Raw genomic sequence first — 27,612 nt, forward strand, 5'->3', positions numbered from 1 at the left:
GGGTGCGTGTGCGCAGCTCTGGAGGGAAAGCTCTACCTCACAGGTGCCCCGACGGGAGGCAGGGGAGCCACACGTGAAAGCTCCACCCCCAGGGCCACCCCGCAGAGGGTAATTCACGGCCACGCAGCCCTGCCAGCGTGCTGCGGGGGAGCGAGGGTGGCGCTCTGAAGAAGGGCTCACGCACGGGAATCGAAGGGGCTGCGTCAGCTCTCGGAAGAAGGGAATCTTTTTGTGAATGTCTCTTCTGATACGGTTTGGAATCTGACACCTGGTATATACACGGAGTACACGTAAACCGTCATAATGATCAAACGGCCTGTGCTGGTTATAAAGGAGACCGTGGATATGGAAGTGACAACACGGGGCGGTCACACAGTCAGAAGAGGGCTTTTGAACACAGACTGAAGGTGTCGGTATTTAGATCCCGAATACAGTTTGGAAGACGGTCAGAAAACAAGCTGTGTGACACCAGTAAGCGACGCAGCGTCTCTGTGCCCCAGCCTGTCCCTCGGCCTAAGCATTAATCACCAGGGAGGGTCTGCCACGGGCCACGCTAGCATGGCTTTTCGCCTGTGCTTAGTCCTCTTGGAACTGTACGACGCTCTAGGGTCTTTACCAGAGACTGAAAGAAAGATCTAAAGAGGGAAGGTGAAAATAAGGAACTCGACAGAAAATAGGTTGTACTGCAATTATAAGTCCGGACAAAAGAAAGATGACAATTACTGAATTTTAAATGTCTGAATTTTTTTTTTTTTTTTGAAAAAAATTTCTTTCTGGATGACACTAAATAATTCCTATGTCTAAAAACGATGGATGACTGAGTTTACATTCTGGAATGAGTTGTTCTTGGCTTCCTAGAAAGAAAGATGTCTTGACCATCAGCATCACTAAACGTGGGACTGCGCTGACACGGGAAGTGATACACCCTTTCATATCACGTACAGAACAGGTGACAATCGCTCCCGTGTGGGTCAGAATTCACCTGCAGAGAAAGAAGAGCTCTGGAACTCTTCAAACTCTGTCAGATCAACACAGAAACAAACATTCTACTGCAAGTTCCGAGACCCACTTTAGAAACGAGCTGAATACATGAACAGGTGGCAGGGAGCTATCTGCTCTGCACCCTGGCAAATGCCCATGTACCCGAGGAAGTTTCTGCGTTTAAAACGACATGCAAACACATGTGGGACTTAAGTGAAAATGAACATGCAACTTATCAAAGTTTGTGAGATTCAGGAAAAGCAGTGCTAAGAGGGAATTTTATAGCATTAGACACATATATTTGAAAAGATCTTAAAATCAATTATTTAAACTTCCATATCAAAACACTACAGAAAGGCAGAGAGTGTAGAAGAGAAAGGGAAGAAATAAAAATTAAAGCAGAAATCAATGACACCGAAAACAGGAAACCAACAAAGGAAATCAACAAAACTCAGAGCTGTTTTTCTGACAAAATGAGTAAAATTTACAACTGTCTAGCCAGGCTAACAAAGAAATAGAGGAGAAGACATGAACACTAATATTAGAAATAAAAGGGAGGGAGGGCGCCTGGGTGGCTCAGTCGGTTGAGCGTCTGACTTCGGCTCAGGTCATGACCTGGCAGTTGGGGAGTTCGAGCCCCGCCTCGGGCTCTGTGCTGACGGCTCGGAGCCTGGAGCTGCTTCGGATTCTGTGTCTCCCTCTCTCTCTGCCCCTCCCCTGCTCACACTCTGTGTCTCTCTGTCTCTCAATAATAAATAAACATTAAAAAAAAAAAGAAATGAAAGGGACGGACACATCACTACTCACCACACAGACACTAAAAGGATAATAAAGGAATATTAAGGACAACTATGTCCACAAATTTCATAACTTAGATGAAATGGACCAATTCCTTGAAAGACACTGTTTATTAAAAATCACCCAACAGACACTGATGGTGACCATCTTGTCATCTGTCTGTCATCCTTCTGGATGTTTCTTTGGAAAAGTGCCTATTCATGTCTTTTGCCCATTTCTTCACTGGATTATTTGTTTTCCGGGTGTTGAGTTCCGGGCGTACTTAATGATGAGAAACTGGACGTTTTCCCTGTAAGATCATGACTAAGGCATGGATGTCCTCTTTTTACTCCTATTGTACATCATACTAGAAGTCCCTAAGTAATGCAATAAGACAAAAAAAAAAAAAAAAAAAGGAAAAGATGTACAGATTAGAAAGGAAGAAATAAAACCCTCTATGCAGATGATAAAATCGTCTATGCAGAAAATCCCAAAAGACTGACACGAAAACAGAACAGAACCAAACAAAAAGCCCTCCCAAACATAAGCAACTAAAGGGGACAGGATACGAGGATAATACATGAGTCAGTCGGTCTGACTTGCCATACCAGCGATGAACTGAAATTCGAAATTACAAACATATTACCCTTGACGTTAGCACCGACACAAATGAAACAGTAAGAGGTGAATCTGACAGAATAGTTACAACTGTGTGAGGAAAACTCCAAGTCTCTGCTGAAAGAGGTCAAAGGCGACGTGAACGAACGGAACGACGCTCCATGTTGACAGACAGGAGGACCTAACATCGCCAGGGTGTCCGTTCCTCACAGCTCCCCCGGCAGATTCAGTGCAACCGCAGCCAAAACCCCCAGGTTACTCTGTGGACATAAACGTACCGGCAGCGGTCTGCTTCAGGTGGAGACGCAAAGACCGTAAAAATCCAACACAGTAGTGAAGACACGGGCAACGCTGGAGAACGGACACCCCAAACTTTAAGACTTACTATTAAGCTACTGTGACCCCAGCAAAGGAAGAGAACGAGCACCTCAATGGATGGGAACAGAGAGCCCAGAAACAGGCCTCCTAAACCCAGCCAGCTGATCTTCAGTGAAGGAGGAAAGGGAAGTCAACGGAGGGAGGACAGTCCCTTTGACAAATGGTGCTGGGACAACCAGACATCCACGTGGGGGATCGATCGAAACACAGACCTTCATCCTTCACGAGACTTAACCCAAAGTGGGTAAGAGACCTAAACGTAAAATGCAAAACTGTGAAACTTCTAGAACAGAACATATGAGAAAATCTAAGTGACCTGGATTCGGTGATAACTTTTTAGATACAAAAACACGACTCATTAAAATTAAGAACTGCCCTGTGAAAGACCATGTCAAGAGAATGAGAAGTGACAGAAAATCCTGGCAAAATGCACATCTCATGAAGAAAGGGGTTGTATCCAAAATATACAAATAACTCTTAAAAATCAACAAGAAAACAACTCAATTAATAAATGGACAACGGATCTGAACAGGTGCCTCAACGAAGGTATACAGATGGCAAATAAGCATAGAAAGGCTCCCCGTCACACATCTGTCATTAGGGACCTGCAAACTGCAAACCAAAACGGCAGTGAAACACCAGCAGACACCCGCTGGAACGGGGAGCCCGGCAAGATGCCACCGCCACACGCTGGCGGAGGTGAGGAGCACCAGGAAATGGCGTTGATCGCCGGGGAAAGCGCAAGACGGTGCTCTGCTCGGGAAGACGGCCTGGCAGGTACGGCGGAACCAAACGCGGGCTTACCGTAGGAGCCAGCAACAGTGCTCCAGGCGCTTAGCCAAGTAACTGCAGAATCCGCGTCCGCACAAAATCCTGCACGAGAACGTCGACGGCAACCTTGTCCGTAACTGCCCCAAACCAGAAGCAGCCGAGACGTCTTTTGATACGGGTACACGCAGCCAATTGAGTATTTTTCAGTAATCAAAAGATACGTGCTAGCAAACCACAAGAAGCCCTGGAGGAATCTTAAAGGCACACCGCCATGTAAGAGAAACCCATCTGAAGAGGCTACGTATTGTCTGGTCCCAACAATAAGACAATCTGGAAGAGGCAAAACTGAAGAGGCAAACAGATCCGTGGTTTCCAGGGGCCGGGGGGAGGGGAAGGACAAGCAGGCAGGACACAGAGGACGTTGAGGGCAGTGAAACTATCCTGCAGGGTACGATAATGGTGGGTACGCATCATTGCCCACTTGTCCGGACTCACGGAACATACAACACCGGGAGTGAACTCTAAACTAATGGATTTTAATCATAATGGACCAATCAGTATAGGTTCATCTATTGTAACAAATTCAGCACAGGAACACAAGATGTTTACAGATGTTAATAATATATTAATAAAATCGTATGCAGAGGAGAGGGCATATGGAACTCTCTGTAATGCTAAATAAACTTTACCGTGAACCTTAAAGAATCCGAAAAAGTAAAGATTATTTACTGAAAAAAGAGAAGACACGCTCAACCGCACACAGAATTTACTGGACAAGACAGTATCCCCAAATCACTGAAGGAAAATATAATTTTCAGTAAGCACTGTCGGGATATGTGAATGGCCACATGAATAAAAATAAAATTAGATCCATTCTTTAAATAAAAAGGGTTTGGGATCTCAAATTAGAAATAATAATAATAAAAAAAAACCCCACAGGGGCGCCTGGGTGGCTCAGTCGGTTGAGCATCTGACTTTTGATCTCAGCTCAGGACATGATCTCATGTTTTGGGAGATCGAGCCCTGCGTTGAGCTCTGTGCTCTACAGTATGGAGCTCTACATACTGGGCTCTACAGCATGGAGCCTGCTTGGGATTCTCTCTCCCGCTGCCCCTCCCCTGCTCTTTTGCATGTGCTCTCTCTCTCTTCCCCCTGAATAAATAAACATTAAAAAAAAAAGTATTTTTTCCTTAGGAATACTAAACATCGTAGCCAGTTATAGTCGAAAGAGGAATATTAATACTTTATTCAAGGTACATTTAACGGTTGAACAGCCTTTTATGGGCTGACCTAAGGACCTAAGTAGATATGGATTTAATTCTATGGAAAATACTTTCCAAGTCCCAACTACTTTGTACGTGGACTTTGCAATGCCAGTGGTCACGCATGCAGTTTTATAGTGAAACCACAGCAAAGCGGTCTGTAGTTTGAAAATGTAATTTTTCTGTATGGCAGGAGTAGCTTCGAAGTTCACAGCTTTGAATGAAATATTCATTTTTTAGCTGAAAGAGATAAAGAACAGATCAAAGTTATTTTACGTAACTGCATAAAAACAGGCAAGCAGGAAGAAGAATGTGCAGATGTCGGAGAACAAGGATACACCCAGGAGGGCTCAAAGCTCACAGCAAACCCTACGGGAAACACACGACACCTTGCCCCTCAGAGGGGTCCCTCCACCCCGCAGCATCAGCCCCGGGGCCCCGGTAGAGCGCAGTCTCGGCCCCGCCCCGGGGCCCCCAGACCTAGGTCAGAGCGTCCACCTGACAGGGTCCCGGGGGTCTGGGTGCACAGGTAAGCTGGAGAAGCCCTACTCTGAACCACAACCTTGCTGACGTGACACCCAAGTGTGCCGACCCAAAGGCGACTGTGAAGCCGTGATCTGGATTTGCACAAACGTGCCGCGGGACCACGTCCTAGCTCACAGGGCCAGATGAAAACCCGCAGTCGGCATCGCGTACAACTGTCCTCAGACGTCGCACAGCCGACGCCTCCTCCTTAGGTCCATGTTGTTTCCCTGCCGCGTGCCGAGACGACAGGGCCCAGGGGCCGGGGAAGCGCAGAGACCGTGCGTGTGTCCGTCCTGCGCAGAGCCGGCCCCTGCACAGGTGACCGCGGGCACCGCTCCCCCCACGGCTGCTTCTCAGGAGGGAAAACACAAAATCTACTCTGTTCTTCCTTGAATGTGGGGACATGAATAAGGTCCAGAACTAATGCTCGTGGAACAAAAATTCTCCTAGAACTAAATTTTAACACGTTTTTAAAAAATTTTAGCACGTTATCTTAGAAATACTGACGCGTCCTCCCTCACCCTGGTGTAACAGAGGGAACAGGTCCACGGAACTCCTGGCTTCCTCGCTGCCACCAGGCCATCTGCTCCTGTTCACGGGTCCTCCCTTCCAGACAGGAAACAGAACCTACAACAACGCGCTCTGGGTTCTGTGGCAGGAGAGCTACTGTGTCCCCTCGCGCTGGCCGTGCTGCCCCCTCGCATCAGCTCCCTCTGCGCACGGGGTCTGTGGACACCCCTGTCCCCGCTCGTCCGCACCCGCCCCGCCAACCCCGAGCCCTTGCAGCACGCCGCGCCAGGTGCCAGTGGGGAGCCCGGGCGGCGCGGACATACGACAGATGTCAGCGGCAGGTGACGACAAGCACGGCTCTGTGACTGAATCTGGGAGCTGAGGACAGAAAGCGGGCGGGCGAGAGTGAGCCCGAGTGTGGCTCCCCTAAGCTTGTCCCTACCTGTGACCTTCTGAGAGGCACCTGGAGCTAGGGCCGCACGAGGAGACAGAATTCCTCCTCTTCTCTCCCGGTACCGCCGAGAAGGTCTTGAACAGCTTTAGAAAATGAAAGGAAGGCACACACCTCCCAGCCTCATGGGAGAGAGAAAAATGAAACAAATCAGAAAGAAAACAATGCTCCTTCCTAGAAAAAGAACACACTGTTCGTAGAGACAAAACGCGAAAAAGCACCAGGTGGAGAGACGCCGTGGATCGGTTCCAGCTTGAACAGGCTGACCTAAGTCAGCACCGTCTGCTCTGCAGGCTGGGCCCGGGCCTGGACCTACAACATGACCACTGTCCCCGGGCAAGCCACTCCCCCTTCGGCAGAGCACAGACCGAAGCTGCCTTCCTCACAATGATGAGGACTTGGTTTTGCTTGTCTCGAAGACACACAGGTAGAAGCACCTTTACGCCGATTCTCTGGGTCTGCGCAAACCTGGCCTCCCGGCGGCTGACGCTGCGACTCCGGGATACCCTCCGGGCCAGGCGGCACTGGCTGAGCAGGAGGACGATGACGTATGCACGCCTTCCACGCGAGCCCGGAGGCCTCTCTCCTGCAGGGACAGCGAGCCCCGAAATGAAGGGCTGGTCAAAATCTGCAAGGACCAACACTTCCCAGAGGATGTGCTTTTTCCGGAAGATTCCCACCCACGCACAGCCACGACCTGCCCAGATCTAGGTTGGCAGCAGCGTTCCCATCAGTCATTCAGGAAGCACGAAATGCAAACGGTCCTCCGACACGGATGCCTACAGCCTCTGCAGGGCAGTGAGCCGACGCGGCCGGCTCGGGGAGCCGGGGAGGAGGGCGCCAGAGAGAAGTGGGCCTCCGTGCTGGGCAGCGACAAAGGACACCGACCACAGGAGGCACGGGAGCTTCTCTGGGGAGGGATGTGCCCCTCGCTTCAGGAGGCAGCAGCCTTGCCATGCAGACGGCCTGGACCTCCGCTGCTCACCTGCTGCGTGTGCTGGGCGGATGGCGTCCTCCTGGGGTCTCTTCTGTCACCTGCACAGCAGGGGGCCTGCGACGGCCACGCTGCTGTGAGGCCCAGGTGTGCAGCTGTCCCGCAGAGAGCACCTAACGGGACCGCGTGGGCCCTCTGTCCTGCGTTAACAGCACACACTCAAAGGGCCTCTGCCCAGGGACTTCCGTGTCACGTCCAGGTCATGTAGGACCTCCCGCAGGGGTCACTGCTCTGCACGTGATTCCCCCCACACCTCACCCTGCTTTGCCGGTTTCCTGTCTGCCTTGATTCCCCTACAGAACGCCGAGGAGCTGCTGTCATTGATGGCTCTCCTTCCGCTGCTCAGTTATTGGGACACAGGTCGCTGGACGTCTATGTCTCAGAGAGAACACAGTGCCCTTCACCTTCGCCATGAAATGACCCTCAACCTGCAACGGCCATGCTGCTTTTTAAGTATAACGAGCCCAGAACCGTACTGAGCAAGTCCTGAAGCACCCTAGAGGATTTATTAGCTGAGCGGGAAATTCACTGCTGCCCCGGTGCCGTGTGGCACGGGCGGACGCTGTGGACTGGACCACACCGCGCCCACGCGAGCCTGAAGTGGCTGTGCCTGATCCACGCGGGACCGACCGTAACCAGTATCTGGTAACCACGGCATTTCTCGTGGGAGACGGGTTCAGACGAGGCCTTCCACGGGTGTTCTAACGACAGGAACGGAACCCAGATGGAACGCTTACTTCCACGTCTGTGATGATTTGTTCTGAGAAAAGACTGGAAATGCACTTGGAGTGATAAATGCCCCCAAGTTCTGACGCAGCATAAAGCGAAGTCTAACCTAAGCAGAGGAGGTGAATTGATTTTGTCACGGAAAACAAAAAATAGGACACTTGAAACAGGATTAACAATTAATCCTGAGCCATCATGTATAGTTATGTGTTAAAAATTTTCTTCCAGTTTTATTTACTTGTTAAAAAATGTTTTTGTTGAATGTTTATTTTTGAGAGAGAGACAGAGCACGAGCAGGGGAGGGGCAGGGAGAGAGGGAGACATAATCGGAAGCAGGCTCCACGCTCTGGGCAGTCGGTCAGCACAGAGCTCGACATGGGGCGCGAACTCACGGACCATGAGATCATGACCTGAGCCGAAGTCGGACGCCCAACCGACTGAGCCTCCCAGGCACTCCAGAAAGTTTCCAAATTTAGACCTGCGACCAGAAACTCAAAGTTCAGGGTTCTGGAGGGAGGGCAGGAGAGGACAGAAGTCCCCGGCAGTTTTACCGCCACTCCCAGAGGACTGGGTAGGTGACGGAAGGGTGCAGAGTGAAGCACGTGGTTCAAGTGTCTGCCCCATCAGTGTTGGTCTGACTTGGTCGTCTGTAAGGATCACGTCCTGAAATACGATTTCATACAGTATCTTCACAATGAACTCTAATAACTTGGACGCACAGACCCGAACTCGGCATCGGAGGAGGCACTGCCTTTCTGAAACATCACACTGAGGGTCATCAAACAGACTTATTTCCCATTGTTTGGCTTCAAAGTAAGTTCTCCTCCAGCTACAGAGGAAGTCAAGCGAACTCTTTCATGTCCGAGAAGTACTTTGAAAACCCAAAGTGCTGTGTGTTTGACCATCTTTCTTTCGAACAAGAGAGAGAATTCCAAGCAGCAGATTATAAAAAACGGTGGTGGGATTCTGGAAAATCTTACTGTCCTGCAACAGGCCGAACCGAAATGACTGCATACACCACCTACGTCAGAAGGGCGCCCGGGTCACCGTTTCTGAAGACAGAAATGCAAAGAAGACGTACAACACGGAGTGAACCGTCGTCAATAATCACGTATCGGGGGGCGCCTGGGTGGCGCAGTCGGTTAAGCGTCCGACTTCAGCTCAGGTCACGATCTCGCGGTCCGGGAGTTCGAGCCCCGCGTCGGGCTCTGGGCTGATGGCTCGGAGCCTGGAGCCTGCTTCCAATTCTGTGTCTCCCTCTCTCTCCGCCCCTCCCCCGTTCATGCTCTGTCTCTCTCTGTCTCAAAAATAAATAAACGTTAAAAAAAAATATTAAAAAAAAAAAAAATCACGTATCGGTACCAGCACCATCAACAGTGACAAACGTGCCACGCCAAAGATGCTAACCCAGAGACACAACGAATGATCTAGTTACGTCGTCCACGGATGCAATCCCTGTCTACGAGTCTCACCGACACAAACCCTTCGGAGAGGAAAGTGGTCTGTTCTAGTGTTAAAAATGACAAAATGAAAACAACTTGATTAAAAGCAAATTAGAGAGGAGGCGATCACAGGCATGTGAGGAAGGATTCTCACAAGTGAAACAGGGTGTTGTGCTTGGAAAGGTATTTTGAAGCCCTGACACCAAGCATTAATTCCACAGCTGTCAACGTTAAAGACAGACAAAAACAAAAACTTTTTCATTTTGGGTAAAGGCTGGTGCCTGTGACCCCCCCTGCCATTTCCCCTTGTCACCTCCACCTCAAAAGCTGGGGTGGCAGTGGGCTCCCCGGGGTGTGCAGGGAGGTCCCGGGGGGTCTGCCTACAGGGTCCAAGGTGGCACGGCTGGGGACCACGGGGGAACCGCTCGCCAAGCCTACTGCTCCTCCGTCTTGTCCGTGTTACAGAAAGCTAAGGGGCTCGGGGTACATCCGGGGCCCGTGGGGGCCCGTGGGGGCCCGTGGGGGCCCGGGGCGCTCTGTACGGCCGTCTCGGCTTTCCGCAGCTCCAGGCAGAGGCAGGGCAGCCGCCACAGAGGGTAGACCCCCTGTCTACCTCCTGCTCATAGGTCCTCCCGGTAAAGCCGCCTCCGGGCCCACAGGGCTTCACGGCAACAGCGCACTGGGGCTCAGCGAGGACCGCATTTCAGAAAGCTGTATGGTAGGGGTCTTCGCCCGTTTCAGCCTGATGGCACAGTTCCAACGACACAGACGTAACTGCTCTGGGCTTGTTACTTTTTTAAAAACACTTTTTTAATGTTTACTTATTTTTAAGAGAGAGAGAGAGAGAGACAGAGTGTGAGCGGGGGAGGGTCAGAGAGAGAGGGAGACCCAGAACCCGAAGAGGCTCCAGGCTCCGAGCTGTCGGCACAGAGCCCGACGCGGGGCTCGAACTCACAAGCTGCGAGACCGTGACCTGAGCTGAAGTCGGCCGCTCAAGGGACTGAGCTCCCCAGGCAGCCTGCAGTGACGGCATCCTGAGCAGTTGCAAGAGGACCCTACCGGACACAATTAGAACTCACAGCTAGGGGACTTCTGTTTCAAACACTTCCCTTTCTTTTTCTCTGTCCTGGGCACAGAGGTCACATGGTGTCACCATGGAGCTCAATTTTCCTTCTTGCTTTGACATCCTCTACTCTCACCACCAGCACTGACTGAGTGTCCTGCACCTGGTGACAAGTACGGGGAGAGCTCGGTGGCCGGGTGTGACCCTACTGTCTCAAGTCTGCTCATAATCCACCGTTTTGCTGCTAAACACGGAGTCTGAGCTCTGAGCGGCCGCTTCTCACCCAGCTGTCGGAAGTCTGAGCAAGAGTCTGATGAAGCAGCTCCTCCCCCAACCTCTGGGCCCCGAGGGACAGGGACAGACATACGGCATCAGAAGGGAGGCAGCAGTAAAGTGCGGTGGAGGGCAGCAGGGCAGGGGTGGGGGGACGGGGTCCAGCCTGGGGCTGCTCGCCGCTGTTCTTTCTTTCCAGCAAGCGGGAGAATTCAAACAACCTGTTAAAAGACAGTGCTGTTTCTGAAACACACACACTGTGCCCTCGAGACAGGCGGAAACTACGAAATTGCTAGAGATGTGGGAGAAACGTACAAAGCCGCCGTTACTGTTCCTTTCTTGGGTGAAAATTGAAAAAACAAAACACAGCACTTCATGATCTTTACTCATGATTCATTACATATCTTGCAATGAATATTCTGAGTGGGTAAAAATTATGCCCAATATTTAAATAAAATATATTAAAGCTCATTCATAAAAGTTACTTATTTGCATTGTTACAGCCTCCTCTGTAAAGCACATCTTAATGACTTGCTTTGCTTATATACTGCAAGCTAAAACGAATGAATGAATCAAAACTTACATTTATGCTGGTTACATCACAGAACGAGAAGAAAAATTAGTAAGCATTCAGCATATCGTTGTGGATGAATGTTAACACGCCTTAGCTGAAATGTACGTATGATTTATGTCTACTTCATAACTTAAATTAGCTGCTTAATGATGCATGGCTACTATCCTCTCTTTATCCGTATCCCCACGCAGTTTAATTTCAGGCGGGATCAGAAGCAGGCTCTCTTGTCTGCACATCTTTGGGAAAGTATGTCCTCAAAACAGGCTGAGGATGACAGGGAGTCCACACCTGGCCCTGCAGTCTCGCTCATTATGCAGATAGCTCGGACCAGCTCCACCTACGTCTCTGGAGAGACGGTGAAGAGGGGCGGAGTCTCCAGGACTCCAGGACGGTGTCACAGAAGAGGGCACACGGGCGGGGGGCGAGCATTCAGAGGAGAGGCTGGATGTAGTGAGGGGCTGAAGGCTGTCACCGGCCAGCACAGGAAATACCTGCCTTCTCGTCTCTTACGCATTCTTCAACACCCGTGGTAAGTCCAGAAGTGGCTATGTACGAACAGTCCTTCTGAATCTACAATTCTGGACCTCAAGGGGAACAGAAATCGAAGCATTTGTGAAGCTGTGTGCTTTGGGGTAGCTGGTAGTTCAGAGCCACTGGGAGACGGGCCTGTGAACTCAGAGCTGAGTTTTGTCAGCTGAGGACGAGACACCCATCAACGCCAGCCGCCAACCCCCTGGGCTGGCCGAGGGTGCAGCCTTCTGCCCCATGGCAGGACCACACAGCAGGGGCAGGGCTGCGGCCAGGCGGGTGGGGAGAAACACTGTTTACGCTGAAGGGAACACAGCTGTTCCTCGTGACAAGTGTGAGAATACCCTATCTTCTCTTGATTTACTGGGCCCAAATATCCCCAAACATCCCCCCTGGATACTGCCCCGAACCTCTCTGTTGGGCACCTTTCCATCAGAGTGGTTAAGAAGCGGCCACAGATGGGGCACCTGAGTGGCTCAGTTGGGTGAGCGTCGGATTTCAGCTCAGGTCATGATCTCGGCGGTCAGTGGGTTCGAGACCCACATCGGGCTCTGTACTGACAGCTCGGAACCTGAAGCTTGTTTCGGATTCTGTGTCTCCTCCTCTCTCTGCTCCTCCCCTGCTTGCATTGTCTCTCTCTGTCGCTCAGTAATAAATAAACATTAAAAAAAAAAAATTAAAAAAAAAGAAGTGGCCACAGAGACTCACTCCTTTCTAGGGTGGAAGCTTGCTCATCACCTTCCAGGGAAGGGAGGGACCTCAAATGGCTGGAAAGTGTAGACGAGAAAGGACACGATTAATTTACAAGCCAGAAAAGTGTGCCCTAAGCTACCAGAGAAGGCTGCACCCTCCAAAGGGCGTGGTCTGAATTTCTAGGATTTCCAGCACACGAGGGGGGATGCGGGGCTCACCCACAGCTGGACTCCCGCCAACCAGCCACTGGGGCTTCCGGAGCTGGAGCGTGGGGAGAGAGTCAGGGAGGGTCCGGCCGGGACCTAAGGCAGACGTGAGCCGCGAGCAGTGGCAGGACCGATGGGGAGCCCGGCACCCCCTGTCCCACCTCCTCCGCCTGGGGTAACACCAGGCGGCTGGGGCATCCTCGAGAAGGCTCCACTCACGGCGGCTCCTGGCTCTCATCTGTGCCCCGCCAGACCTGACGGGCCATTGGCTGGGCAGAAGTTCAGGACGGGGCCCTGCTGTCCCCTTCCTGACCCCGAGTCTACGCAACTCCCCACCCTGTGGGGAGTAAACACGATGAAGGAGAAAGCCCCGAGAATGCAAAAGTCTTGCTCCTTCTGTCCCTTCCACAGAAACAGTGTTTCTGTTTTAAGGAAAAACAACACAGAAGCTGAGAAATGTGTTTTTCCTTCCAGTCTCAGTTCATCTATTTACCTACCTCTAATATTAACCAAGAAGTTGACTTAATTTTTTGAAACCTCTATGGCACCACTATCTTCGTTATTCGTCGGGCCTTTGTCCTCCCTTGTCCGGTTACGATTTTATATTTTCTACCTCCAATCAGGCTCTGGGTTCCCTGAGAACCAGAACTTTTCTTTGTCATTCCTGTTACATCCCGCAAGTGCTGACCAGGTGATCTTTTGAAAGGTGGCGGTAAGATATGGTGTCTACTGACGAATTAAGAACAGAATACAAAAAACAGCCAAAACACAGTAATTACTGGGCAGAAGCCCCCGCTCTGAGCAACCTACATAAATGGCTTTGCCCGATCTTCGCGACGCCCTACAATCACCGCTGCTGTCCTGGAAAGGGTGCCGGGAAGTGGAGGGCAGGACCTACAGGAAGTCTGACTGCAGAGCCCTGCCCTCAGTAACTACGTCTGTGGCCTCTTGCAAGTCCTCCCGAAGCTGGTTTACATTTCACAGGAACATCTGCGGGGTTTCAACACGTCTCTGAGGCTCTCTGCCCAGAAGCATTCACTCCACCTGAGCTGCTCGTGCCCCGGAAGGTTCTCTGTCACCTGCGCTCTCCCTCCCGCAATCCCTACTTCCTGCCTCCTGACAGCTGCTCCGTGCTGCAGCCCAGGTTTTCCAGATGATGGCGGGGCTCCCTGGGGCTCCCTGGGGGACTGCAACCAGACTTTTAAGTAAATTAAATCAGGACAGAACTAGGAGAAAATGGCACAGAGTAAGTACTGTTGCAAGGGGGTTTTGTTTTGTTTCTATGCGTATGTTTGCAGTAAGTCACGATGTACGACTATCTTTTACTCCGGAGCACAGTCAGAAAGTCTGAAAAAACCCACCACCGGTGCTTACACCCAATCTCACTGCTGTCCCGTAGCAGGTGCCTCAGATGGCTGCACCGGCCGCTAGGTCCGCGGAAGTGCACTTAGAAAACCCAGCGAGGTCATTTGGTAAGTCAGGGCTCGCTGCTGGGTTACTTACTTGAGGTTTCCAGCCCGGATACGGAAGGAAAAGGGAGGACGGACACTTCCGTGCAAAGCAAAGCAAAGCAAAGCAAACGCACGCAAAGGCACGGACGGGGAGCACCAGTGCCTTACCCCTCCGGCCCGGGTACACTTGAGGGTAGTACTCGTAATAGAGATCTGGCTGATCCAGGTTTCCAAAGGGCTCGAACTCCATTTCGGCGTTCTGGAAGAGGCCCAGCTTCACCAGTAGCGCCAGCCTCACAAACCAAAGCTGAAACACAAAACATAAGGGAAACGACAGGTTGCCTACGTGGGTCACGTTCAGAAATCCCTGTTTACTACGAATTTGGTAGCAGAGCTTGATTTCCAGTGCATCCGAACAAAGGCCAAACTTGGTTTTTTTGCACATTTGCCTAACCGCGCATTTCTGAGAAGACTCCTGAGCTCGGTAAGAACAACATGAGTGATTTCGTCTAATCGTCTCAGTCGGACAATCCTGTCGGGCAGGAGAAGGAGTCCAGTGGGCGCGGGCGTGAAGGGAGGGCAGCTGTGGACAGAACCCTGTCTGGGGAGGGCACTGAAGGGCACGGAGTCAGGAGGGGCGCGTGTCACAGAGGGCCGTGTGACGAGGGTGAGCGGTCAGCTCCGAGGGGCCGGAGGCCCTGGGCGCAGAGGCACGGTGGGAAATCAGCTCGCGTCCACGCCATCGGGCCAGGAAGGCCAGAGTCAGCCATACTGACGTGCAATCTGAGCTACGGAAGCCCATCTTCGTCTCAGGGTTTTCTCAGTGGCACGAAAGGTCGGGCCCCTTCTGTGTCCCCACGTTTCGACCACCCAAAGGGGCCGTACCTGCAGCGAGTCTGCTGTGTGGCTGGTGGGCAGCCCGCTCTTGCCGTAGCCTTGGCCGTGGGCGGTGAGAAGGCGCCCGCACAGGTCGACCGCCGCCCTCCAGTTCCTGCAGCTCTGGAAGACACAGGGGATACGTGACCAAATCGCAGGCACTCGGACACACGGCACCTGCTGGGCTCGGGGCGGCTCCCGCCACCGCGGGCGAGGACAGTGAGGCCGGACGACGGCAGGGACTGAGCGCAACGCCACTTGTCACCGCTGCGTGTGTAATTAGGCAAGAAGGACACCAAGCAAGAGATGAGCAAATCCTACAAATGTTAACACTGAACAACCGGCAGAACACGGGGAGGAGAACTCTTGTTGGAAAGCCCCCCCCCCCCCCCCATCTAGAACACTGCTTTCCGTTTTCATCCAGATAACTTCATTTTGTAATTTCCACAAATATGAAGTTAATAACTTAATTTTATGCTATGTGCCGGATACATTGATCTGTATCGGGAAGATCTGCGTGTGTCTACAAAACGAGGGGCTTCACGTGCTAAATGTTTGATTCTATTTTACCAAGACGAAAAAAGATGGCTGATAGGGACGTGCCAGCCGATCAACCTGGACTTACTGTGTTTGTCTTTTGACCCCGAGGCAATGAAGACAGGAGGGCCAGCAGGCAAACGCAGGGGAACATGTTATCAGAGAGAATGTTCCGGCGTTTTAAGAAGCAAAAAGCGGACGCTCACTCCTATCTACGTATCTCCTCAGCGCAACAGGCGCCAACCAGCTTCGGGGACAGCAGACGCACCCGGTCACGTGTGTGGCCGACAGACGTACAGACCAGGTCAGGCCCTGTGGGCAAAGAGCTGGCTGAGTGCACAGCCTTCCGTGCGTTCACCTCAGGATCCAGCGAGGAAGGCGGACATGAAACAAAGTGTTTTTCCGATGATCGCTCAAGTGATTCTGCACGTACCCCAAGTGCTTTCTGAAGCAGGTGCCACGGTGCACGTCACCAGGCGGCCGGACTTAATGTCAGGGAACGGAAAGCTGCTGGAGCCAGATGTGAAGGAGGAACAGCGGGGTCCGGCAGGGGTAGGACCCTCCGGGCGAGGGGGAGACAGTGTGCGTGAGGGACCCCGGTCGATCCCGGGATCCCGAAGGCAGGCACACAGGCCGTGAGAGTGCAGGTGTGGGCAAGAATGGGATGTCAGCAAGGAAGGCCTCAGGCCACGAGAGATCCCGATGCATCCTGAGGGGCTGGGGAGCCTCGGAAGGGCTCCGAGCAAGGGAATGACGCGATGCTGTTTAACGCACAGATACCGGAGCAGTCCCCCACCTCTCCAGGTACTGAGGCACGCACTGCCCCTGTGGGCACCCCACCCCTCCCAGGCGGAACCCCAAGTGGGGGTGAGGACCCAGACAGCACGGGCCCGGCTGCTGATTCCGGACTCTCCTGACAGCAGCCCTGAGGGCCCCTCAGGTGCAATTCTGGGCCGACGGGGGTGCTCCGACTGCTGGGGGAGAATCACAAGTGCGGCTGTATATTCTGGGCTTGCAAATGGGAAAGCTATTCGGCCAAGTCCAAATCAGTTCTGTGTACATTCTAAGCAGATCCTGTATGCAGGGGCAATTAATTATTGCTCTCTTCCCAACTGCCTCTGTCACACATGCTGGCCTCTCCTGCTGGTGGCGTCAGATCTGAACTGAGTGCTCAGGGCAGTCCTCCCGGGAAATGACTTCAGCTGGCCTCCCAGGAAATGAGCCCAGTGAGGAGGGCAGGAGGGGAGCTCCAGTGGGCAAAGGCCTGGTGTGAGTGGGGGCTGTGGGGATATGAGCGACGGCAGGGAGGAGGCCGGTGCGGTCTGAGAGAGGTGCGGCAGGTAAGAGGCGGCCTGGCAGGGGAGGATGAGGGGCAGGTAGGGGCGGGCAGTGCAGGTGTGGTCAAGGGGCAGGTAAGGCCAGGCCAGCCTCCGGAGGCTTCCAAGGGCACCGGCAACACGCCAGGCTCACGTTCCAGAAACATCAGCCCCTGTAAGGATGACGCATGAACCTGAGGGGCGAAGCAGGTGTCGGTGAAGCCGGTGTCCAGGCCTGATGCTGGCGACCTGTGTATGGTCCACAGGCCCTATCCACGCGGTACACGGTCTGCACGCAGTTCCAGGACCCAGCCTCCTGCACGTGGTCCGTGTTGTCTAAGGCTGGTTCTGGGCTCCCACGAAGGAGGTGCGGTCACAGCAGAGCTGAGTGGCTGCCCCAGAGACTGAGGGGCCCCCCGAGCCCAAGATACTCCCAGGTGCCACCCAGGCCTGGCCACTGCCACTTCCGGGGAGACCGTGGACCACGTCCCCCTCATGACTGGTCCCGAGCGAGAAAGGCGGAGGAACAGAAACTTCTAGAGCCACTCGACAGAGTACTTATTGTCACGCACGATAACGAAAGGGGGCTTGTACCCGGTACGTGTTTTTCATTTTGTTAACGTAGACGGAATTTTACGAAGCTTCGGTCTGGGGGGCGCCTAGGTGGTTTAGTGGCTTCAGCATCTGACTCCTGATTTTGGCTCAGGTCATGATCTCGGGGTCACGGGATGGAGCCTGGCGTGGGGCTCTGTGCTGAGCATGGAGTCTGCTTGGGATTCTCCCTCCCTCTCCCTCCCTCCCGTGGCCCCTCTCCTCCTCTCCCCTGCTCACACCCTCTCTACAATTAAAGAAAAAAAAGGGTAAGTTTCAGTCTGCTGAAGATTGAAAAGTCACGAGAAAACGCCCGTCCTTCCAAGCCTGAAAAGCACGGTTGCAGGTGGCTTGTACTGGCGTGGGCGTGTGGACAAGGCCAAGGGACACGGCCGAGTGGCGACCTGACGCGGGGAGCGGGGCTGTAGGATGGGTCTGAGACCTGACGTGCCGCCCGAGGGCGGTGAAGCGGTCATGGAGACGGGGAAGGCTGGCAAAGGTCAGAGCTCAGAGTCCGAAATTCGGTTCCGACAACGCTGAATCTGAGGGCCTTTGAGACGTTCACGAGGAAGAGGAAAACCAGCCGCTTCCGTGCGGGTCTGAGGTTAGGAAGAGAGGAGGGCACTGCCCCGGGGCAGTGCGGGGTCTGCATGTGCAGGGGGTGGCCGGGGGGGGGGGGGTGAAGGATGTGGGTCTGGGGTGCAGGGAGGGGACAGTCCTCAGGGCTCCGGAGGTGGCGGGCACGGCGGCAGCAGAATCACAGGTGGCCTCGCCGAGCGCTGGTGCGACGGGCAGATGGGGCGGGAAGTCGGACCAAGAGACACGGGTGGACCACGGGCAGGGGAGCGGGGAGACGGGGGACCCCGTGAAGGCGAGGGAGGAGGCGAGGCGGTGCCGCCTGATCTGTGCCTGTTTGCAACCGAGTGGCGATGAGAAGGGTCTGGCTGCAGGGAGGCTGGCTGTGTACTGGGAAGGATGATCCACAGCGCGAGGTCCCGCGAGTCGAGAGGGAAGGACTCTGGACGCACGTCTCAGCAGGCGCACGAGGTGCATGTCTGCCCCGGGAGCGAGGCTTCTGTCCCACGGCCTCCCGTTCTGCTCTGAGCTGGGGTGGGGGGTCACTTGTCTGCTCCAGCCAGGAGCCAGGGAGGGCTGGAGGTTTGCAAGAGGCAGGGCCCGTTCAGAAAGGCCCGGGGAGCCACCACAGAAGCCGAGGAGGCTGGATGGACCGCGGCGCTGAAGGTCCCGGGAGGCGGGCCATCACCTTCCTGCCAGCACCTGGCTGGGGCGTGGCACTTCTCCCCGGGCGCCGTGGCCCCACGGAGACCTGGCGGCCCAACGTCACCAGGTGGGGGAAGGGTGGCAGGGAGGAGAAGCAGGCAGACACCCGTTAGCTCCCACTGCCACCTGTGCGACCTCCGGCCGGCGGGGGACGCGTGCCCCGTCACCCGCTTGTCACCGCAGCCGGCCACCCTGCGGGCGGAAACGAGGGCACAGTCTGTGATGCGGCTGGGACTGCCGTCCCTGCCGGTCAGCTGTCCGTGCGCTCATGCGTCACAGCTGTCACCCCGGCTTCTGGCGAGGAGGGGCTGCCGGGACCACCACCCCACCCCCGACTCAGACTCCAGCTTCGCGACGTCCCTCCTGCCCATTCCTGATTCGCCGGCACGCACGTGCCTGGGGGGAGACGGCCCCCCCAGGGGGACGGAATCCCATTCTTGGGTGACGGCCATTAATGGACCTCCAAACATTAACCCCACCCGACAGAATCTTCCTCCTCAGTATTTTATTTCACATGGGGTTGAGGGTGGAGGTGAGCAATTAGGAGAATATGTTGCAAAATGCTCCTCAGGGGCCAACAATGAAAAGAGGGCTAAGAAACACCTGCTGTGGGATACAGTCTGTCTCATCCACTCTGCGTGGACCCAGTGTCCAAGGTCACTTTAACAGTGACTGTGTCCCACTTCCCTCTAGGTAAGCTCTTGGGACAATGGCCTTGTCTAGAGGACGCTTTTTAACTTTTAAAAGTATTCCTACAGTATCGTACCTATCATGTGCGTTTGTTACAAGAAATTATGAAATAGTAAATTCACGCAACTACAAAAAGGCAGTAAAAAAAGCTACACTAATAATGAAAGACACATAAATTATAACTTATTAGTGATTGATTTTCATTAGCCAAAAAACAAAAAAGCAGCAAATGCCATCGTTAGCCTAAGAAATGAGAAAAAAATGATTTCTGAAGAAGATACAAGTCAGGACAGACAAGGAGACACTATGGCAGAGGCGTGTGCATATTGCTGGTAAATGTACACACGGTATCATCTTCCTGAAAAAGAATGTATCAAGAGCCCCCAAACTGTCCATTCTCTGGGACGCCTGGGGGGCTCAGTCAGTTGAGCGTCTGACTCATAATTTCGGCCCTGGTCACGATCTCACGGTTCGTGAGTTTAAGCCCTACGCTGGGCTCTGTGCTGACAGCATGGAGCCTGCTTGGGATTCTCTCTCTCTCTCTCTCTCTCTCTCTCGCTCTCGCTCTCGCTCTCGCTCTCGCTCTGCCCCTCCCCCGCTCACACTCTCTCTCAAAATGAACATTAAAAAAACAAACTGCCCATACTCTGACCTCATTCTCCTCCCAGCATTTATCTTAAGGAAATAATCATATATGTAGAGAAGATTTCTGTACAAGATGGTCCATCCCAGGATTATTATTTTTTTAATGTTTATTTATTTTTAAATTTTTTTTTCCGAAGTTTATTTATTTTTGGGACAGAGAGAGACAGAGCATGAACGGGGGAAGGGCAGAGAGAGAGGGAGACACAGAATCGGAAACAGGCTCCAGGCTCTGAGCCATCAGCCCAGAGCCCGACGCGGGGCTCGAACTCACGGACCGCAAGATCGTGACCTGGCTGAAGTCGGACGCTTAACCGACTGCGCCACCCAGGCGCCCCAAATGTTTATTTATTTTTGAGACAGAGAGAGACAGAGCATGAATGGGGGAGGGTCAGAGAGAGGGAGACACAGAATCCGAAACAGGCTCCAGGCTCCGAGCTGGCAGCACAGAACCCGATGCGGGGCTCAAACTCACGGACCGCGAGATCACGACCTGAGCCGAAGTCGGACGCTTAACCGACTGAGCCACCCAGGCGCCCCCCAGGATTATTTATAATAGCGTCAGATGATGCAGTTAGAAAATATTTGTAAAGACCCTTCAATATTGGACAATGTTTAAGAAATATTAATAAAAAGATACTAAAGTATAAAATAGAACATGAAGTTTTGTATAGCACATATATATATACCTACATATGTATTCACATTCCCCACACAGACTTACTGTAGACATACACACAGTCAGATACGAAAATGTTAACTGACCATGGTTTTACTTCTCACTTTTTCAGAATTAAGAACACGCTGTTTGGGGGCCCCTGGGGGGCTCAGTCGGTGAAGCGGCCGACCTCGGCTCAGGTCATGATCTCACAGTTTGTGGGTTCGAGCCCTGCATCGGGCTCTGTGCTGACCGCTCGGAGCCTGGAGCCTGCTTGGGATTCTTTGTCTCCCTCTCTCTCTGTCCCTCCCCCCTGGTGCTCTCTCTCTCTCAAAAATAAGTATTAAAAAAAAAAAAAAAAAAAGGACATGCTGTTTGTAAAAAGAGGGAACAGAGGTTTGTGAATGAAAAAAAGGACAGGCCGCACACACAGTGGGCCATCGCACTCGTGGATGAGGCCGTTATGTTGTGGCCGTCTAGAAATGGCACACCTCTCCCTGTGTCCCACACACTGGGGACATGCTCACCCCATCCATTACGTAGAACCGTGCTTTACGCAGGAACAAAATCAATGCGTGTTGAAATCATACAAAAAAAAAAAAATCAAGTATGGAGGTATAAGTCACGAAGTATGGCAGTTAACACGTGAGGAAAGAGGTATTTTCCTGGGGGAAAAAAGGGATTTCACTACACTAGATAAGGAGCTGCCTGACACTGAACCACCCCCGTGAGCTCCCATGTGATCTACCGACGGACCTCAGAGACACACAGAATCCGTGTGGGTGCAAAGATACATAAACGAGAAGATCTGATCCTGGATATTTACATATTTGTGAAACAAAGATTCGTTGCCCAGTAAAGACGCCTACCTTATTTGACGTCCACCATGCACAGATACCCACCACCAGTGAAACATTTAAACGTGTAATAAAATTATTGGCAAGCACTCTGTGAATACAGACTCTCCATAAATGATTAAAACTAATAAAAGGTACCGTATAAAAAGCCTTCAGCTCTTACTCTGGTTTTTCATACTAAGATGTGGTTTCTATATCCCAAACTGGATGACATTTATTAAAAATGAAGCCAAAACCTCTCACTTGATGATTCATTTTTTAGTAAATGCAAGTCTATTAAAGCTTATTTATTTATTTTGAGAGCGAGCGAGCGCATGGCAGAAGGAGAGAGAGAGAATCCCGAGCAGCCTCCACATGGACAGCACGGAGCCCGACATGGGGCTCGGAAGTCATGACCTGAGCCGAAATACAGGGTCGGATGCTTTACCGACGGAGGTACCCAGCGCCCCCTAAGCGGGAATCTTTTAAAAAGTGGCTCCTTTCCTAACTGAAAATAGCAAGCACAAATGCCCCCATTACAGTTTCTCCCAATGTAACTGTCCCGCAGGTGACTGAATACAGAAGCTGTACGAGGACACTCGTAGCTCCTAAGTGGGTCATTACTAGGCGAGGCCATTTTCTGACCAATACCAATGGTCTATAGATGACGTGTACTAACATCTAAATGAACTTACACTAACCTGACGGCAAATTTTCCAGGGGTCAGAATGACATAATTCCTCAAGACAATGAAAAACAAAACAGCTTGGGGCGGGGGGTTGGGGTGCCTCCCCACCACCTTCTTGGCGGCCTGTTTGAGTACAAGGAGCCTGGGAGAAAGGCAGGGGCCAGTCTGGACCCAGAACCTGCCAGCTGCACGGGGTCACCGCGATTCGGGACCAGAGGTGACGCGGCATGGCTCCTTTTAAGACTAAGATGTGCATTATCTTCCGGTTTGAGAGTCACACATGCTAGCAGGGAAAGCAGAACGGTGAGGACGATCTTCCTCATACTACAACTTAAAAGGAAACAAACGAGGAGAGAACACAGAGAAGTGGTGAGACCAGTTTACCGTTTACAGAGTCTGTATCTCCCCAAATACTTCTTTTTCATGATAAGAGAATATAAAGTATTTCTTTGTCTACACTTCAATTTAATTTGGTATTTCAAGAAGATTTCCAGACAGGAATACTTTTGTTCACAGCAAGTGGGATCAACAAAGACCATAACTATCCTATCCGCTGGGAGCCTGGTGGCAACGGGAGGCTGCTGACGGTCCCCAGGGGCTCCCGGAGAGCTGGACGAGGGGCCATCTGCACAGACGTGGGCGAGGCCAGGACAGCCACGAAGGGACAGAGACGCACCCAGGGCCAGGCAACAGAGGGACGCCCGGGGGGGAGGGGCCAGGCCCACAGGACCGCTGAGCCCACAGGAGGCCGCCCAGCCTGGACCCCCTCCGTCCCTCCGCCTGGCCGGCTCCCGCTGCCTCCCCCGCAAAGGGCAAGCGGGAGAGCAGGGGAGCAGGGCAGGGAGGCGGCAAGCGAGGAGGAGTGTCCCGGGGATGGCACCAAATGAGCCTGGTCAGCTCAGATTCTGCCACCAAACATAACTAGGTTTTCAGGGAGGGCTCTCCCAGACTGTGGGATCAGGGATGTCGTGGCTCGGGGACTGCCGGCTGGTCTTCCAAGCTGGCACGTTACGGCAGCCTTAGCACTTTGTGTTCAGGGCTCCACACCGCTCTGGGGGTTTTCTCACGCTGATGAACGTGGCTCTCCTGCGTGTACTTCAGCTGTTCCAAGGGACCTGACTACGTAACATAACTTTCTGTGTCTTATTCAATAGTAAGGTTTCCAACAGCAGTTTTGGCTAATTCAAACAATACAGCAACAAACATTCTCGAATACGTCCTGTTAAGCACAGGTGCAAGAGTTTCTCTGAAGTACAGAATCAGAGGGGGGAATGTTGGGTCCGAGGTGCTGCACAGCGTTGATCTGATCAGCTCCCGTTACGTTGCTCTGCAAAGCGGGCCTTCCAGCTCGCGCCCGCAAGGACACAGGCCGCCTCCGGCACGCTGGCGGACGCCCGGTGCTGCCGTGTTGATGCGGCTGAAATGTACGACCCTCCTGTTGGACTCACATTTGTGATTCCCAATGAAGATGAGCACCTTTTCCAAGTTTATAGGCTGTCTGGTTTCTGCGAACTGCCTCCTCCTATCATGTGCCCGTTTTTTCTACTGGGCTGTTTTCGTTTCTTAGTCATTGGAGGAAGGTCTTAATATCTATTTCAAACATCTTCTCTCATTCTGTGGCTCACTTTTTAATACCCTTTATGGTGTTTTTGTTGTACACAGGTTTTAAAGTAGTCAAATTAAAAAAAAATAAAATAAAATAAAGTAGTCAAATTAAAAAAATAAATAAATAAAATAAAGTAGTCAAATTTATCCATTTCCCCCTAAAAGTTTTAAGAAATGCTTTTCTATCCTGCATCATTAAGAGTCTCCTCAATTTTCTGGAATTTAACAAATTTCGTTTTAACTTATTTGGAATTTATTTTTGAGTGTGCTAAGAAATAAAGATCTCTGTGATTCTTCCCTTTTGAATACCGCACTAATTGCGTGTCAACACCGACTCACTCCTCCTTTCCCTAACAACCTGTAACACGGCTCCTTCCACACAAGTGTGTGTTGGGGCCCCGCCCTGTGCCGAGGCAGGTCCGTGTTCCCTTTCTGCGATCACTCTCCTCCAGTGTCTGTCCCTGCACAGGTTCCAAGTACAAGGCCTAGGGGACATATCCCTGTTCACGCACACCAGGCGTGTGCACACACGCGTGGGCGGTTTATTTCTTCCAGCCTCGAGACAGCATGGCCTTCAGCTGGACTGGCCTTACAGGTGATGGGGACCTAGCAGGGCTGGCCCGTACTGCCCTCCTTCCAGCGTCCTGCATAGCTCTGGGCAGCCTGACCACTGAGCCGGGGGGGGGGGGGGGGGGGGGGGGGGGGGGGGGGGGGGGGGGGGGGGGGGGGGGGGAGGCTGGAGGAAGGGGAGAAGAGGATTCTTGGAAGGACGGGCCAGGACGACCCAGCGCAGTGCTGAGTTCTAATGGCAGGTACCCCCTTCCTTCAAAACGCTGGGACCTCCCCTCAGCAACCTGTGAGCCACGACTGGGGATTACACGTGGCCTGCGATTTGAAATTACAGTTTTGTATTTTCTCACCGTGCTTCTGGCTATTTTGATCTCATTCTGTTCCTCCTTCTAGTCCCCTTCCTGGAGATCCTCCTCCATTCTCATTATGAGATGTCAAAAGCGTTTGGTGAAGAAATGGTTTTTATAACTACAATTTAAAACATACCCTGTAAAACTTTAAGTTCTTACAAAAATCTCATCATTACTGTAAATGACGTGTAGAACTCTGACAATAAGGTCAGTTTGATATGAGAAAGAGATCTAAATTTAAATAAATGTTCCTTTTTTTTTTTTTACTCTTTTTGAAAAAATGAACACAGGAATTCGATGACTTCTAAAAGATGAGAAAAATAGTCCAATAAAAGTCACTCAAGTAACTAACAGTATGTACATAACTTTCCCATCTATGACTCAAAAGGAATCATTAACTCTGTATATGATACTATTACAGGGATTAAAATGTCCTCCACAGGCTATGACATTCATTTCCCTGTAAATTACAGTCTTAAAATGCACGGACGTTACTTAGGAAAATACATTTTGAAACTCTTTCCTAGTCTTGATGATGAGAGGAATTACTTTAGGACATAATTAAAATACCAGGGCAAGGTGATGACTGTTTTTAAGTATTAGAAAAAATTTTTTTTTTAGAGAGAGAGGGAGAGGAAGAATCCCAAGCAGGCTCCACACTCAGCATGGAGTCTGATGTAGGGCTCGATCCCACAACTCTGGGATCATGACCTGAGCTGAAGAGTCGGACACTCAACCAACTGAGCCACCCCAGCAACCCCCCCCCCCCCACCCTTTTTAAAAATACATACATATTTTTTGGTAATAAGTTTTTATAAATACATTTTCCACCTTAAATAGGTCTCCTTGTTAGGACTATAATAAAATCTCTCTTGGCTTTAAGTATTTTCAATGTACGAAAAGACCCCAAACCACTGTACCTACTTATTTATTTCTTAAGAAAAAATTTTTTTAATGTTTACTTTTGAGAGAAACAGAGACAGAATGCGAGTGGGTTAGGGGCAGAGAGAGGGGGAGACACAGAATCTGAAACAGGCTCCAGGCTCTGAGCTGTCAGCACAGAGCCCGACGCGGGGCTCGAACTCACGGACCGCGAGATCATGACCTGAGCCAAAGTCGGAGGCTCAACCGACTGGGCCACCCAGGCGCCCCCCACTCTACATATTTATGAACAGCAGAAACAGTCACAGCAGGTAACAAGATTGCCTGTGGAACAAACTGGTCACGATGACTGTGCCCGGTTCCAGGTATACTTTTCTAACTGGTCATTACAGGGGCGCCCGGCTGGCTCTGTTGGGAGAGCGTGCGATTCTTGGTCTCAGAGTCATGAGTTCAAGCCCCGTATGTGGAGTAGCGTTTACTTAAAACACAAACTGGTCACCACCAGGTGACACTCCTAGTGTGGCCTGTCGCTCATGACGATGTCTTACAGCGGCTGCTTCCAGGCCGGTCAAGGCCAAGACAAGAGCCCAACAATGCAAGAACCTCTTCGTTCGGCCCCGGAAATGCTCGCCTGTCAAGACCTGTGACTTCATTAACAAACGGTAAAGTGTGCAGATATTTAAAAAGTCGTTTCCCCTCCCTTTCAAAAACAGAGTGGGTCCAACGTCTTTCCTTCCCAAAGCTTCTTAGCATAGGAATAATTCCATAATCACTTCAGTAAAAGAAACCCAATAAGGCATTTGATTTACACTTACTAAGAAATTAGACTTGAATTGCCTTATATGTAAAGTATCTGCTGACCACCCAAACAAGTGATCTTACTTGCCTTTCGGAGGACACATACTTCTGTACACGTGATAGAAGATGTGCAAGAAAGAGGCAATTGTGGGGCATACGATTCCCAGGGGTTCAAAGACCGCCAGAAGCATCTACCCATCCATTTAAAACGCCTGCAGCTCAGAGAGTTTCCTATTACTATTTTCCTGTTAATACCTGGGACTACGTCTCTACCTGGATAGTTGCACGAGTTCACTCCTATTAAGGAACAAGGACTTCTGTGTGCATTTGTGGTGAACCCACCCATTCAACAATAAACCTTTTAAGCCAAGTGGAGACGACGGAGTGTTTTAAAAAAGCAGCATAAAATTATTTCTCTCTAGTTACTATATTTGATGAAGCATATTTAATCAAAGTATATGTTGCTTCGAGTAATTTGATCGTCTAAAATAATAGCTTTTTAACTAATTAAAAGTATGTTTGTGGGACGCTTTTGGCTGCACAGAACTGGTATCTAATTCAACAAAATTTTATTTCCATGCAAGGGCTCTAGGTAATACATCCGGAGTAAGTGACTCTAAGGAAAATATGACGAAGGAAGGAAAATATGACGAAGGAAGGAAGAAAGGCAGGACTTATAAAAAACAATTTCGAAATCAAACACGTCATAACTTACGATTAGCTGCTTCAACCCGACGAAAGTCTGCTCCACGGACTCAGCATTTAAGACCCGCCTCTTCGCCGCGGCTCTCTCACCCAGGAAGCGAAGCATCAGGTCTTTAACTGCATCCCCCTTGAAGGAATGGAAGAAAAATATGTCAAGACAATAAAATGTTAATTAAACTCAGCTAACCAGAACCCATAACTAAATGAGATTCCTCTTCCCTCCAACGGTGTATGGAGGTTAAAACGTGCCTACAGTAGTAACATTTCAGCTGCCCAGATGCTGAAGCATCACAGCCTTTGATCAAATGTGTATTTTAGACCTGCCCTTGCAGAGAAGCGGTAAATCCCCACCCCCTGCGGCAGG

General features: G+C 51.4%; 1 protein-coding gene across 1 annotated transcript in view; it reads right to left on the reverse strand.

Annotated features, from left to right (window-relative positions):
- TRAPPC12 (trafficking protein particle complex subunit 12) overlaps positions 1 to 27,612 on the reverse strand; it is an 83,226-nt gene that overhangs the window by 36,146 nt on the left and 19,468 nt on the right. The window contains exons 3-5 of the mRNA XM_043604638.1: positions 27,259 to 27,375; positions 15,109 to 15,222; positions 14,392 to 14,530 (exon numbers count right to left, since the gene is read on the reverse strand). Of these exons, the coding sequence (XP_043460573.1) occupies positions 14,392 to 14,530; positions 15,109 to 15,222; positions 27,259 to 27,375 (370 nt within the window). The remainder of the gene's footprint in view (positions 1 to 14,391; positions 14,531 to 15,108; positions 15,223 to 27,258; positions 27,376 to 27,612) is intronic.

This window comes from Prionailurus bengalensis, chromosome A3 (assembly GCF_016509475.1).
Source record: "Prionailurus bengalensis isolate Pbe53 chromosome A3, Fcat_Pben_1.1_paternal_pri, whole genome shotgun sequence".
Taxonomy (NCBI): domain Eukaryota; kingdom Metazoa; phylum Chordata; class Mammalia; order Carnivora; family Felidae; genus Prionailurus; species Prionailurus bengalensis.